Genomic DNA, 14,825 nt, shown 5'->3' with positions numbered 1-14,825 from the left:
TGCCTCCACAATGCTGCATTAAAATCATAAAGCTTTAAAATTGAGCCAATATCGATTTAGCTTTAAAGCAGAAGACCTGACCCTTGAGGTTACTGATAATCTAGATTAAAAATTCAACAAAGGCATATGGCTAGGTTTGAGTTTCGGAGTTTTTCACGCAACCTACCACGACCTTGAACTGCATTCCTTGGGCACTCTGAACTTCCATTAAAATTGGTGGAATTTAGGGTGTGCAAAAGAATGCAGGATCAGTCCCAACTGCATTGCTTATCAGAGGCAAGGTAAGTGAAGATGGTTTAAAAAACACTACTTTAGGGTAACATTCAATTGCTACTTTTTGCTGGATTTTCCTGCATTTTGACAGTGTCTGCTCTGGTACAGGAAAATAGGATCAGCATGCAGTTCAGAGTGAGTTAGTTGTAGAGGCAAATTATTTTCTTTAATCTTGCATTAAAGAGAAATAATATATAGATGTGTTTATTTGAAAAGGGTGCTTTGACATAACTCAAAAATGCAAGTACATCAAATATAAGAGAACCTAGCAAACTTTGGAAGTAGATACTTATTTTTAGCAAAACTCTTACTATTCACCCTTAAATTCCAGTTAGTTCCTATAACTGTGAACCATCCATAGTCACACTGTTCTACTCAGTAAGCTAGTCGTGGTTCAGCTACTGGTTTCTGTTTTGCAGTAATTTAAAGTATATTTTTCAAGTTCCTGATATTATCCAGATATTATCCAAATGGAAAGAGTGATTCACTAAGGGGAACAACAAAAAAGCCCGATTCCCCATGTGGCTCATTACATTTTTTTGTTCTCAGCATGACTGTAAACTAGCTACAACAAATCAAACTGAGTTTGCTTAGATCAGAAAATGCCAATAGTGAGGGGCAAGTTGGAGAGGGAACGCATTGAATGGATCAGCAACATGCTGGGAGATGTGCTAAAGCAGGGCTAGTGGAGCCTAGCTGATGTGTGGGGAGTGGGCTAGCGGACTTGGTATTCAGATTGTGCGACATAATATGTACAACTGCCTAAATGACTACTTACATATATTTTTTCCTATTTGAAAAACTAGGAAATTCAATGGCAAACTGTTAATGCAGAGATAAGGTTGTTGGTAGTCTCTCCTTGCAGAACATTGAGTTGAGCAAAGCTCAAATTTCTGAAAGCCAGGAAATGCACAGTTTAGGTTGCCCATGCAACCTTAACTCTGCCATCTTTCAGCAGTGCCTCAGTATGTCCTGTTAACACCCAGACAGTTGCTCTGTCAGCTGCCTAGTTGCTAAAATGGCTGTTCGCCTCTTTTTACAGCCCATTTATTCTCATCCATGGGATTCCATCTACCACTATTAAAGAACAAAAAGAAAAAAAATTGCCCACACTTGGTTATCTCAGAGACCACCTCTCCTACAACAATATTTCACAGTGGCAGTTTGGATCAATAAGCAGTCTTTCTGCCACTGTGGATTACAGTACTGTGTCAGTGGAGACAGAGCTTTCTTGACTGAATCACTCTAGCAGAAAAAGGGTCAATTTATTCTATTCTTACTATTAGCAAGTATTTGTTTGTAGTCTGCAGTGCTGCCCGCTCTTGGCTTGTCTGGATTATGTATCAAAATCTAGCAGATTCAGTAACTGCTCCTTCCAATTTATAAGCAAAGATAATTATACAGAAAACTTTTTTCTTAATTACATTAAAATATTCGTGAAAAGTCAGTTGAGCTGTAGAGGTTGATTTGACCATTACTTCCGAACTATGATCATTTTTGTTTTTGTTAAAAACTTGAAGGATGAGATCTTCAAAGTCTTCAGCATTGGCCAACTTTTCCCACTGAAGTCAGAGAGTTTTATCACTAACTTCAGTGGAAGCAGTTAGGCCATGTTGAGTGCTTTTGAAAATCCCACTCTTAAGCTTCCTTTTTTGTATGTCTTGCTGATTTCTGGATATTTCATAGACATGGTTTATCAATACTAAGTATTTCAGAGAGACTGAAATTCTGTGTTTTAGTGACTGTCTATTTTGGTGTACATGACGTAAATATAACGCCATCTGTGCTGATCAGAAATAATTTCCAGATATTCTTTTAGAGGCAAAGAATGCAGCAAACTGGTAGGTCTTTACACCAAAACATTCCAAGTATACTAAGTAGCTATGTGTGACAATCAGTAACTAACTTGTCTCACGTTTTGATTATAATATCATATGCTTTCTTGTTTAACAACTTGGTGTATCACACAGCATTGTACCATAGTTTGACCTGCCTAATTTAGTTGAATACGTTGTTTCAGCATGACACTTCATTCTCTTAATCATTACTGTAACGAAACTCCCTCTAGCGCATCCAGTGGAATTTTCATCTCTATCTTTCGGTCCTGGTGATGAACATTTATTTTAGTGCTGAAAAATCCAATTTCTGTGACATTTCCTTAAAGTGGGAAACTGTTTCAATATATTAGTATTCACAAGAAACTGAGAAGTGTGTACACACGGCATATATTTCTGGTCATAAACTGATTCATACTGCACCAGTAAAGTTTTTTATTGCCACTTATGTGAGAAGACTTTCATAGCTAGACTCGTGACTCTGCCACCCATGAGTAAGGTTGTCATCCTGAATTTGTGGCAATAAAAAAATTTATGGAGCCCTGTTCCATCATGCAGTCTCTTCTATTCTGTCTTTCCTCTCTCTTGGTTGATTTTGTCTGAGTTTGTAGAAAATAATCAGAATAGTGTGTTTAAATCTTTCTGTAACTGAGATGTTGTTTTTCTGACCTCCTGATTCTTAAACCACTTGTATTTTTCTAAACAGCAATGCAAATTAACTGCCTGTAACATAGAATGCTATACTTATCTTTTGATCACTGGGAAATCTTTAAGTCTCTTGATCAGGATGGCCTGTCACTATGTTTTGCAGGTATTATTGAAACTCTCCTAGCTATGACTGCATATTTGTTACCTTGAGTTACTAAAAGTCTACATTTCACTCTGTCTCGTCTTGCTAGTTTTAATATGCCCTATTTTGTCTGTTAGCATACCATCTGTAATGCTGATGAAACCGGCTTATGTTGCCGTATGCTTCTGGATAGAACACTTGCTTCTAGAACTGAAGACCAAAAGGCTTAAGGTTTTAAGGTGATAAAAGAGAGAGAGTGACAATACTTTTCTGCGTGAATAAAAGTGGTTCAAATAAACTTAAACCTCTGTGTATAGGCAAATCCAGATCACCTAGGGCTTTCCACCATTAGAATATGGATTTGCTTTCATTCATTTATTGCCATTCAAAAAATGCCTGGATGACATGGGATATTTTTGAGAAATGATTTAAGAAACATTTTGTATCAGCTATCCGGAGCCACCTATGCAGACAAAACCTGAAGCCAAAGGTATTTCTCCTACTTGACAACTGTCCTGCCCCCCCCCCCCCCCCCCCGCCCAGTTGAGATCTTAACCAGCAAAAACGGGAAGATAAAGGTGAGCTACCTTACTAAGAACACGACATCGAAAATACAGCCCCTCAGTCAAGGCATTATAGCCACATTTAAAATGAACTATCGTAAAGCCTTAGTAAAGAAAATTGAGGACAACAACAGTAGCATAACAGATGTAATCAAGCAATTGAATTTGCTGGATGTATTTAACTTAGGCGAGACAGCCTGGCTAGGAATCACTCCGTCAATGAAAGAGAAATGTTGGCATCGTGGTCTCAAAATCGCTTTTGTCACTGAAAGCAATTACAACCAAGATGAGGAGGAAGAAGATGAAGATGAGAACAACTTCGAAGGTTTTACAGAAGAAGTGGTCATGGAGGCAGCAGGAGTCTACAGAGAACTTATGGCTCAAAGTGGGATAGCTGATGTTCAAGAGTGGATGGAGGTGGATGCTATGTGTCCAACCTATGAATGACTTACAGATGTAGATATAATTCATAATGTTGCCCCTCAACCACTTAGTGCCTCAGAAAATGTGTCTAACCCTGAGGATAGTGACGAAGAACCCTCGGAGCCATGGCCTAAAGCTGCTGATGCAGTTGTAGGGTTAGAGATTGGTTTTAAGTGACTAGAAGGCCAGGATGTGGATAGACTGCAAATACTGCAGTTAAAATCCATAATTGACCTAGCAAAGAAGGCGGCTTGCAGTAGCATGAAGCAACAAATTATAACAAGTTTTTGTCTTAAATTAAAAAAATGTTAAGGGGTACATCTTAAATAAGAGAGCATCTTGTACCCTAAAAAAGGTATTTACCATTTTATCAATGTCTCTAAAACTTGATTACTTTACCTTTTTTTAGCTTCATTTTAACCTTTTCTATAAGTAAAAACTCCCATCTCCAAAAAATTTTCAAACTATTTAATAGTTAACAGTTCATATTACTTAACAATATACATATAAAATATAGTAGTTGGCTAAGTGACAGAGTGGTCCATGCTCCTATTTGCTAAAATACCAAAATCCTTTTTTACAACAGTTTGTAAGGATGTGTAATTAAAAGCATTGTCTGATATTTTATGTGAATTTTTCATTTTTCTAATCGTTACATGCAGACCAAACCTAGCCCACATGGTTGCATTTAGCAGTGTTTAGTACCTGTGTTGTTAATACTGTATCTTTTAAGTAAACTTATAAGTGTTGTAATTAAAGAAAGGAGATACAGTTTAACCATTATAGAACAGATTTATTTACTACATACACCGTGTTAGAACTAATAAAAATGATTTGCTGACTCTTTAATTACGGAAATGCTTGAGGCCAAAGCAAGTTCAATTTAACGCGGTTTCACCTATAATGTGGTAAGATTTTTTGGCTCCCGAGGATCACATTATATCAGAGTAGAGGTGTAGTTCATATTTTGAAAAGCTAATAATAATCTACATAAAATTAAGACCAAAAGCAAGTTACTTGAAGAAAGTGGCTGAAGTTTTATGATTTGATTGATGACAGTAGTAAGATTAAAATTTTGTGGGTTGTTTTTGTATGTGTCCACAGAAACTGTGTGAAGGAATATTAAACATCCTTGAAAAAGACACCAAAACATCATGTCAAGTTGCCTGTCTCGAAGCCCTTCGGATTCTCTCCAGAGATAAGAAGGTTTTAGTGCCTGTGACAACAAAGGAAAACATGCAGATCCTGATGAGGCTGGCAAAGCTGGACATGACAGAAGACTCTTTGGAGGATGTGTCCAGTTTCCCTGTTATAGTGGAAGCTTTAAAATGCCTCTGTAACATAGTTTTTAATAGTGCCATTGCACAAAAGCTCAGTTTGGAACTGAACCTTGCAGCTATGCTTTGCAATCTACTGAAAAAATGCAAGGACCAACAGTTTGTTGATGACATTAAATGTTTTGATTTGCGCCTTCTCTTCCTCCTGTCACTTCTGCACACAGATATTAGGTCGCAGTTGCATCATGAGCTGCAAGGGTTGCAGGTTTTGACACAAGCCTTGGAAAGTTCATTTAGCATTAGATGGACAGACAAGTACAAAGCTGCTGAAGAGCATGATGGATCTCCTTTATCACTGCAAGAAACAGATTGTGCCATTGAGGCACTCAAAGCTCTCTTTAATGTGACACTCGACAGTTGGAATGTCCACAGTGAGGTAAGGTCTGAGCTGAAATTCTTTGATTGGGCTTATTTTGTCTGCAAGAACCATAACCACCACATCGGTACATTGGAGAAGCAGTTGCTCAGTCATCAGAGCAGATAATTCCCTTGTTTAGGACAGTACTTAAAAGTTAAGCATATACTTAAGTGCCCTTCTGAACTAAGGCCTCAAAAAGGTGATAAATCCTTAATGTTAGAAAGAAGCTTTGAGGTCCTCAGAGGAAAGTAGCTATACAGTGGGGGTTGGATGGTTGGTATAATATAATCTTTTCTTTTAAGTTTTTAAATATAAACTCAAATATGCAGTTGAATGTCTAATGAGAATGAGGCTGGAGGAGAGCTTGAGGTTTCCAAAGGGAAATAAGCACTAGTTAAGCACATTAAAATATGTATTGTTGGTTAGGATAACATTTTTTTTCTTTAAATGTGTGTTGTCAGATGACCATCTCTCTGGAATATAGCCAGCAATTGTTAGGGCTGTGGAACAATGACTTGATTGTTTGTTTTTGTTTCTGTGGGCACAGTTACAAACAGAGCACCTTTTTTTAAGAACAAGTAATTCTGTTTGTTCGAGGGAAAGAGGTGTGCTTTTTTCCTAAGGATGTTAAATGATGAGAAGCAATACATGCGCCTTGTTGGTGTAATTTTTAAATAGGATTTACCTTTTCTTTTTATGAATATCAAACCAGTTGCCGAGAGAGCGCCTACGGCACCTGGAATATGACACATCAACCTTCCTTGTCCTCCCCTCTTTTTTGTTGTTGACCCACTCATGTCACAGCCTAAAATTATATTGTAAGTTCTTTGGAATCAAGCACTATAAATATGAGTACAACTGCTAAGTCTAAAGAGAAGGTATTTACACTATAGTAATTTTGCCAGTATAGTTAACCTCTAAACAAATGTCTTATTTATCAAGCAGAGATTTTTATGTAAGGTCAGTGTGTTAGGATCATTAACCTGTCTGTATGTTAGTCTAAGAACATGAGAGCTTGGATATGAATTACTCACCTGGGAATGTGGGGCTTGAAAAGAGTTTTGAAATGAACAATTCAGTTACATTTTTCTTCAGGGCCTCATAATTTTGGGAAATTTTTAAGTCCCAAAATAGAAAAGCTTAGGAATAATGTCACAGTAGATAATGTAGTTTTCATATTGCTGGGTAAGCTAAAAGAAAGTGAGGGACTTCTATCTTGCTTTTGACTTACAACCTCAGTACTTAAAAAGAAGGTCTCTATCTTGACGGGAGAAGATGCCTTACCTTTGCCTAGACAAACAGTAGCATTAAATGTGTGTGCTCGGGGGTGGAAAATATGACCTGAGTGTGTGGGGGGAAAAAGTTGGGTGAAAAGAATTGACTTTATTTCCCTCAGACAGAATTACCTGGTCATAAAATCAAAAGTTTTAAACTGTAGATTCAAGTCATGCTATGTTTTTACTTCATGGATAGCCACTCCTTCTTCTGAAACCTAAGTCTTGATGCTGATGAAATTCTACTTTTCCATCTAAGGGGTTCCAGTAGCATTAGATGAAGGTTCTGTCTCCTGACCAAGGAACTGCAAAGGGAAATGTGGCAAATTCATCCTTTGCTTACTGCGCATAAAGCAACTACTTCTCATGGCCCTGGGCTCCTTGCTTAAAAGTATCTAAAACATGCAGGCTTAATGTGAGGTGTCATCTAAGACCTGATCATACTGGAATTGGTTGACTTGCAGGGAACTGCAGCTATCACAAGATGGGGGTGTCTATTATAATTTTGATCACCAGATCTTTCAATATATTTTCAAGATAGACCACGTACTCCTGGGTCTTGCCCATCTGTTAAAATGTAGAGCAGAATTCACGGGAGCTATTGTTTGACCTGATAAGATCAATTTATAGCCTTAAGCCTTTTTCCCTGTCCAATGTTTCTTGGTTTTCAAAGTAGCCTAAAATAATAGTGAGTTGGGCAGCAAGTTGGGCTTCCCGTGTTTTTTGAAAGCGGAGTAGCCCTTCACTGTCTTCTTCCTTGAGAACATAAAGATTGAAGTTTATTATGGTATCTCCTAGCAGTCACAGTGCACTAATATCTGCTCCTGTATCTTTTTAGCTAGGCAGTCTGTAATTAGGAACTTATCGCATGAAAAGTAGTTTTAGCTCTGATGTAGTCCACTGAACTAAGCTCTTAGAAACTGTTCATTGCTTGAATTTTTCCAGCATGAGCCCAATTAATAGTCCACAGGACTTTCGGAAGTCTGTTGTAATATCAAGTGAAACCATGATCCGGCTGAACTATAGGGAAGGATCAGCAGTTAGCTGTCTTGCTAACTCTTGGTTATTTTGTCCTCATTTTCTGGCACCTGAAAGGAAGAGTCTAAGTACAGATACTGTGGACTTGTCAAGCAGGTTGAGACTGCATCTTTCCCAATGCTTTCTTGCACTGAACCCTCAAAAACGGTGTAGTTTTGTGCATGTGAGAACTAGCAGTCTTAGCAATGGCATTTCCTACTGATTGATTTGGGAGAATATCTTTTTAAAAAGTGAAGGTTTCATCTCAGAACTTTACTCCGAACAACCCAGTCTGAACTGAAGAAACAGCTTGTGCTGAGGGAGCATAATGAGGAAAGGGAAGTACTGTTGCATTGGGTCACACTATTTTATATCACACGAGTGTTGGATCTCTTCTAGGCTTAAATTTTATTTTGTGTTTCGAGATAAAGCTTTTATAGTAACTTATGTGCTAAAGGTTTCCAGAGTCAAATAGCACTTCAGTAAAAACTATTCTCTCTAGTTCTAAACTTTAACATTCCCAAAAGGATCCTTGTTAGGCAAAGTGTTGTTTAACATCCTTTTTAATGATCTGGAAGAAGAGGTAAACAATACGCTAATTAAGTGTGCTGGAGATGCAGAATTAGGAGATGTTGCAAACATCAGGCAGGATGGAAAAATATAAAAGGATCTAAAGAGTTTATTCCTATGAGCACAAAATGAGATTCAAGCTGGAAAAACCCTTATCTGAAACACCAGTATTCAGTGGGAGGAGATAATTGCAAAGTAGCAATGCCAGAATAGAGTTGATATTGAGTATCAACTTGGTGGTGGTGTTCCAACATTTATATTACAATAGCACCCTAGGGGCCAATCAGAATTGGGTCCCATTGTGTTAGGTGATATACAAACACTTAAGAGACAGTCAGTGCCAACAGGAACTAACAGTCAAAAAGAAAATAGACATAGAGAAAGGGACGGGGCAACACATTCAACTAAATGATTGTAATGGTTGTTGACACACTTTAATTTATGTATTTTCTTGCTGCTGTTTAGGTCTTTTGGGGGAGGGATGAGTGGGGAAGGTCATTTAAAAGAAATAAGGTGAGTGGGGATGGAAAGAGTAGACAAGTTAAATAAGGGAGAGGAAAAGGGCTGAAGGGGAAAGGAAGAGGGTAAGGAGGAATATGGAGGACAGCAGATTGAGATGTTTAAAAAGACCGAGGGAAGGGGAATAGGGGTGGGAGGAGTTTGGCTGTTTGTCCCAGTTAGGCTGAGGAATGTATGTAGACCAAAACTTTCAAAAGCAGAGTCAGTGACATCTCTGATGTCCAGGAGTCATGAAGGAATGTTACTGCCACTGTCCCCGATCACTACGAGGGACAAGTCTCTGGGACCAAGGGCTGGCTCTTCTTCTGGGAATTTTGGCTTTGCCTCCCCTTCCAGCTGTGCAGGCTTGCAGGTGGAATAGATCTAGTGCTCCCAGAATGAGATTCTCCCCCCTCCCATCCCCCAACCTGCAGTGAGATACAGGAGTGTAAAAAATGGCAGTGACATTCTGGATAGCCTACAGAGAAGTGATACTTCACGGAGTGAGGCTGGCTAAGGGTAATAAAACACATACCAAAATTTGGTGGTTGTAAATGGCAGGGAAAGGGAGAAGATAGTTGAGGAATAAATTGAAGTTGAAATTGAGCAAAGGATAACTTAGTCTGACTATCAAGATAAATTTCCTAAATTATGAAATCTATTGGACTGGAAGGGCTAGATGCACAAAAGGACTTGCGTGCCTAACTAACACTTTAGGCACCTAAATCACAGGATCAAGCACTAGGGGGATTTACGAAACCCCCACTCTGCTGCTGCCAAAACATGTAAGCACCTAAACTTCCTCTGCTCCTAAATTTTTTCTATAAATGTTCCCTATGCCTATGTTTTTACATCCGAGCATGCTGAGTGTAGTCCCACGCAGGGCATCCAGTCATCTAAGCCTTAGTACAATTTGGGCCCTGCATGCATTCCTCTGTCTAACTTGCCTGTGGGGCCTGATCCATTATGCGTGTTCAGAGCTCACCTCTCAGATTGCCCCCTCTAGATGAGTTTAGACAAAACAGGTGGAGGACGACGTCCTTCAAACTTGGGAGACCCCGGGCTCAAGTTCCCCCTCCACCTGAGGAGGAAAAGGGATTTGAACAGAGATCTGCCACTTCTCAGGTGAGTGCCCTAACCACTGGGCAATGAGAGAGTCTGAAGGGGGGTCTCTCATTCTCTCTCTCTCTCTCTCTCTCTATCTCTCTCCTGCTGAAACTGTTCCACTGTGTATAAATAATTAGTCATTGGATCCTGGATCTCCCACTGTCCAAGTGAGTTCTCAAACCACCATACTACAAAGTCATTCTGGTGCTTGTTCTCTCTCCAGCCCAATGATGCTTTCATTATTTATCCACAAAGAACAGCTTCAACACCAGAGGCTTAGAGAACCCCACCTCAGAATATCTCCCCCTCAGGAGAAGGGGAGAGTAGAGTCACCAGTCTTCCACATCCCAGGTGAGTACCCTAACCATTGAGGGAGATTCTCCTCCTCCCCACAGTTTCTTGCAAAAATGGCATATTCTACATTCCTATGCTAAGAGGGGAGAGACTCTTTTGTAACTGCCAGCCCTGCAAAGGGAGGAACCTCCCTGCAGTCTGGACTTAGAGCCAAACCTCTTAAGAGTGGCAGGGGCTTAGGAGAAATCCCTTGTCTTGGTATCTCCCATTGGCTAACTTAAGTGGAAAGCCTCTCCGTGTAGTGGCTTTTGTGAATCCCATTCTGAGGCATCTATCTGTCCCCATTCATTGTATAGGGAGTCTAGGTGCTTATCTCAGGCTTCATGAATCCCAGTGTGTTTTTTTTTTTTTTTTTTGAAAAGGTGCATAAAGTTTGTGAATCTAGCCCAAATAATCTCCCAAAGGAAATAATGGATCTAAAGTAACTTAAAACTAGACTGCACCAAGCATTCAAATGAATTCTGAAAGAGCAGTCCTTTATTGGTAGGAAATAGATTATATGATCTAATGGGTGTTTTTCGTCTTTAATTTTTATTATTCTAGTGACCTGAAACCCTCATTTGCAATCGTCAAAATGAAAAATATCTTCATAATTTATATTTATATAGAATGAATCTCACCAATTTCGCTATATGGCTGCCATCCTTCGCCACTGCTTATTAACCATGGGCCCTACTGAAGACAAAACTGAAGAATTGCACAGGTTGGTAGAATTAACAGAAACAATATATTTTTGAAGGATAACTTTTGAGTTAGAGCACTAAATATTTCTCTTTAGATATTAGCAGATCAAAATAATCTCTAAAAATAGTCCACTGTCCAAAAAATAGATAAGTAATCCCTGAACTGCATAACCCTTATTAAGGCTGTTGAGAGAATATACTGAAATGTAAAAATGTACTTTTGCAAATTTTGGGGGTAAAATTATTTACAGGAATTCTAGCTGCAGCACTTCTTGAAGTTATCTTTAACTGTAATTGTCTCAGACAAATATCAGTAGAGAAATAAGTTAAAAATATTGTGTATAATTTCTGCAACTTCGATGCACTAGTCTGGAACTGTTCAGTTGGTGTTTTAAGTCACCATTAGCCCAACATTTCTGTACTGGCACACTAGCGGTGCAAGTGTAATTTACATGTATAATTTCTAATTTGCCAAAAGGTGAATCAGTTGCAATAAATTCATGCTGTTGGATCTGTGCTCCTTCATATGACTGGGTTTGGAATAGTTAAAATTCTAAATTGCCTTCCCAGTGTCCTACCTATTATTTATGTATAAATGTCATTAAGCTGCTTTAGTTATCAGGTCATGTTCCTGTGCTATTTGGGGAATCTGCAGCTTCCTTGAATGTTGCTTTTGATCTCGTAAGGAATTTGTTCTATAAAGTGTTTGTTTTTTCTTTTTCACCAAATTCTCTTGAACTGTTTGACTGCAGGTTAAGCACACACAAAGATCAAATTTATTTTGATAAGGGTCCCACTCTTGTGCATTTAGAATTTATAGTTTTTTATTTGGGATATTTATTTTTTATTTTTGTCTTCTTCAGTGTAACAGACATCCAAAGACACACATGAGCCTAGTAAATACAAACACTTTCCCCAAGTTGTCCCCACTAGTTGTCCCCACTTCCCCCACTAGTGTTGTCTATTTCAACTTGGAAAGGCCATAGTTTTAGCTACAAAATCTTCTGGAGAGGGTGCTTTGAGCCAACAGTTCTCAGATGAATGCTATAGGTTTCACCCCCTTAATGCTGTCAGTAAATCTGTCTGAAAGTTATCAAATGCTACAGGGATAGTGGGATTACTTGCTGGGAATCTACACTTTGCATCACAGCTGCGCTCAGTTGGTGCAGGTTAGTCTGGGACTATTTAAGGCATATCTGCAAAAGGGCCAAAGTATCATGTAATTAAATATAGTGCTGTGTGTGCCCTAAAAGGCAGTATTCTCCCTCTCCCTTGTTTTTGTTTTTAGCTTTCATCCTCCCCTGAAGTGTGTGGTAGAGGAGGGAATTAGTGGGTCGCTGGGAGCTACTACTACTGGAGGAAGGCATTATTAAAGAGATGGGTCTTTGCATTTAGACCAGTGCATTGGTAGGGGCAGGTCTGGAAATACCACACTTAAGACTGCCTGCAGGATATCAATTCTGTCCCCTTGTACTTATGCATTATGATGCAGTCTTTAATTATATGATTACATGCTTCTCCCCCACCCCATCCCACCCCCAATAGGGCCCCCATCTCATTCAGTGCACAGACTGGACACACAAGGGGACAAAATTAAAACTTCGTAAGCAAGCATGAATGTGGCATTTCAAATGTTTGTCTAATATAACGTCTTCATATGTAATAAGGCAATTTTTGCATGGGGTGGCTTTAGCCCAGGGGGATTTCCCTTATCAGCCTGGGGGTTTGAATATTCCATTAGTATGGGTGTAGTTGTAAGTAAACACACGTTACTTTCCAGATCAGAGTTTCCGTGTGTGTGTATTTACTCCTCTTTAACTTCTGATAGCACTGCTGAGCCAGTTTAGGTATAAAAAAAAAAGTATGAACTGAATTATTTTCAGGTTTGTTTCAGCAACAGAACTCTGAACTACAATAGACTCCAATTGTAGAATCTTTATTGCTGGAGATGAGGCACAAACAAGACAGAATAGAGCTTGACTTTTAGAATCCAGATTTCAGATGGAGTCTGAAGGGCTGGCAGTTACATAAAGTATCTCTTTACTTAAAAACTGAGCACATTTTTTATGGCATCTTTGAGACACAAACATATTTTTATAGTCACTCTTCAGAGTATAAACAACACTTTCAGCCAAGAGTCCCCCTTTTCAACAGTGGTTATTTTTAAAAGGTTGTGTAAATCTCACATTTGGATGCTTAGATCAGTACCTACTGTCAGCATGTAAGATTGAATCTTACACCTCTGAATGCTGGTTTTTAGTGTCCAAATGCAGGACTTGGACAGTCTGACAGCCCTTGAGCTCAAAATAAACTTATTTTATACTAACATCAGATGTTGGATGCATGCCCTGAAATACGGTTTGGTTTCCTCCCGCATCGTAAGCACTAACTACAATTTGATTTTTTGATTTTTTACCAGTAAGTGCCAGTTTTTCTATAGAAGATACCTTAACTAATGTAGGACCTATATTGTTGTTACTGTTAATGCAGTTCTGTAGTAGTGTTGCTTAACACTTGAATATGAGAAGCTTAAAGCATCACATATTAGAGCGAATGTCATTTTTGCTCACTAACAAGGTTTTAATCAAGGCATTCAGCCATGCTAAATAGTCCTTCGCTTTTCAATTTGCATATCAGGAGGGGGCTGGGAGTCTGAGTGGGTGGACGTCATGTCCCAGTGATTAATGATCTCTAGGAAGCTAGAAAGGGGAGAGTAATATACGCAGTATTTCTACCCCCTGGAGTAGGAATGCAAACGCTATTGTGCAGATCTGTGCATAGTCACTGACTTCCTGGTAGCTGGAGAATTTCATACACTCCTCTACCACAAATAAAACTGTCAGTGAAGTGACAAAGATCAGAAAGCTGGGCTTCATTTATTGAAAAGAATAGCTCAGGCACAGTGATCCAGAAAATTAATTTGGTAGGTGTTTGGGAACTCAGTTGTTTAATAAGAAACCAGTAAAAAGGGGACTTTCCATGAAAAGGCTGAAGCCACCAATTATTTGTTGAATTGAGTTCTGTTTTATTTCTTGCTGTAGGAGTGGCTAGAAACTGGATACTTTTAGATTGCTTAAAAGAGAGAGATGCTTTAAAGAAAAGCAAAATAATACGAAGACTATCAAAATTTGTTGATTGCCTTTTTTAGAGAGGGAACTAATATTGTGGGGGGGGAGGTCATCACATCTACTGTTTTTGAAACAAATACAATTTCTAATACAAATTCACAACATTATTATCGTGTTATTTGAAAGTCTTACACAATAGACTTTTCACTAGAACCACGATATCAAGTAGTAAGATACTACAGGGATGGGGGGGCAACAATAATACCGAGCTAGATTTGTGTGTTTATTTTTAACTTCAGTAGAGAGACTTCTGAAAGCTTTGAGGGCTTTGAGGCCAAGATTATTTACTACTTTTTGTGATTCACTATATTTGTGATTAGCAAGGCTATAAGGGTACAATTACACAGCAAAAAAACATCCTTGCCTGGGCTGAGACTCTGTGTCCTACAGACTCGGGCTTGCGCTACAGCGCTAAAAATAACCATGTAGACGTTCTTGCTCAGGCTCTGAAACTCTCCTTCTTCCCTAGGCTTCAGAGCCTCGGCAAGAACATCTGCACTACTATCTTTAGCACTTTAGAGCAAGCTCCTTGAGCTTGAGGCCAGGTCTACACTGCGACTTTAAATCGGTTTAATGGCCGATATACCGATTTAACGCTGTATCCGTTCACACGAC

General features: G+C 38.9%; 1 protein-coding gene across 2 annotated transcripts in view; it reads left to right on the top strand.

The window, feature by feature from the left end:
• Nucleotides 1-14,825, top strand: part of RIC8B (RIC8 guanine nucleotide exchange factor B) — a 53,642-nt gene that overhangs the window by 16,552 nt on the left and 22,265 nt on the right. Inside the window, exons 3-4 of one of the 2 annotated variants that reach the window (XM_075068679.1) lie at nt 4,989-5,597; nt 11,008-11,102. In XM_075068679.1, the coding sequence (XP_074924780.1) occupies nt 4,989-5,597; nt 11,008-11,102 (704 nt within the window). The remainder of the gene's footprint in view (nt 1-4,988; nt 5,598-11,007; nt 11,103-14,825) is intronic. The other variant, XM_075068681.1, reaches the window with a different exon arrangement.

Source organism: Chelonoidis abingdonii, chromosome 1 (assembly GCF_003597395.2).
Source record: "Chelonoidis abingdonii isolate Lonesome George chromosome 1, CheloAbing_2.0, whole genome shotgun sequence".
In the NCBI taxonomy this organism is placed as follows: domain Eukaryota; kingdom Metazoa; phylum Chordata; order Testudines; family Testudinidae; genus Chelonoidis; species Chelonoidis abingdonii.
This window is presented reverse-complemented; position numbering and strand designations above follow the sequence as displayed.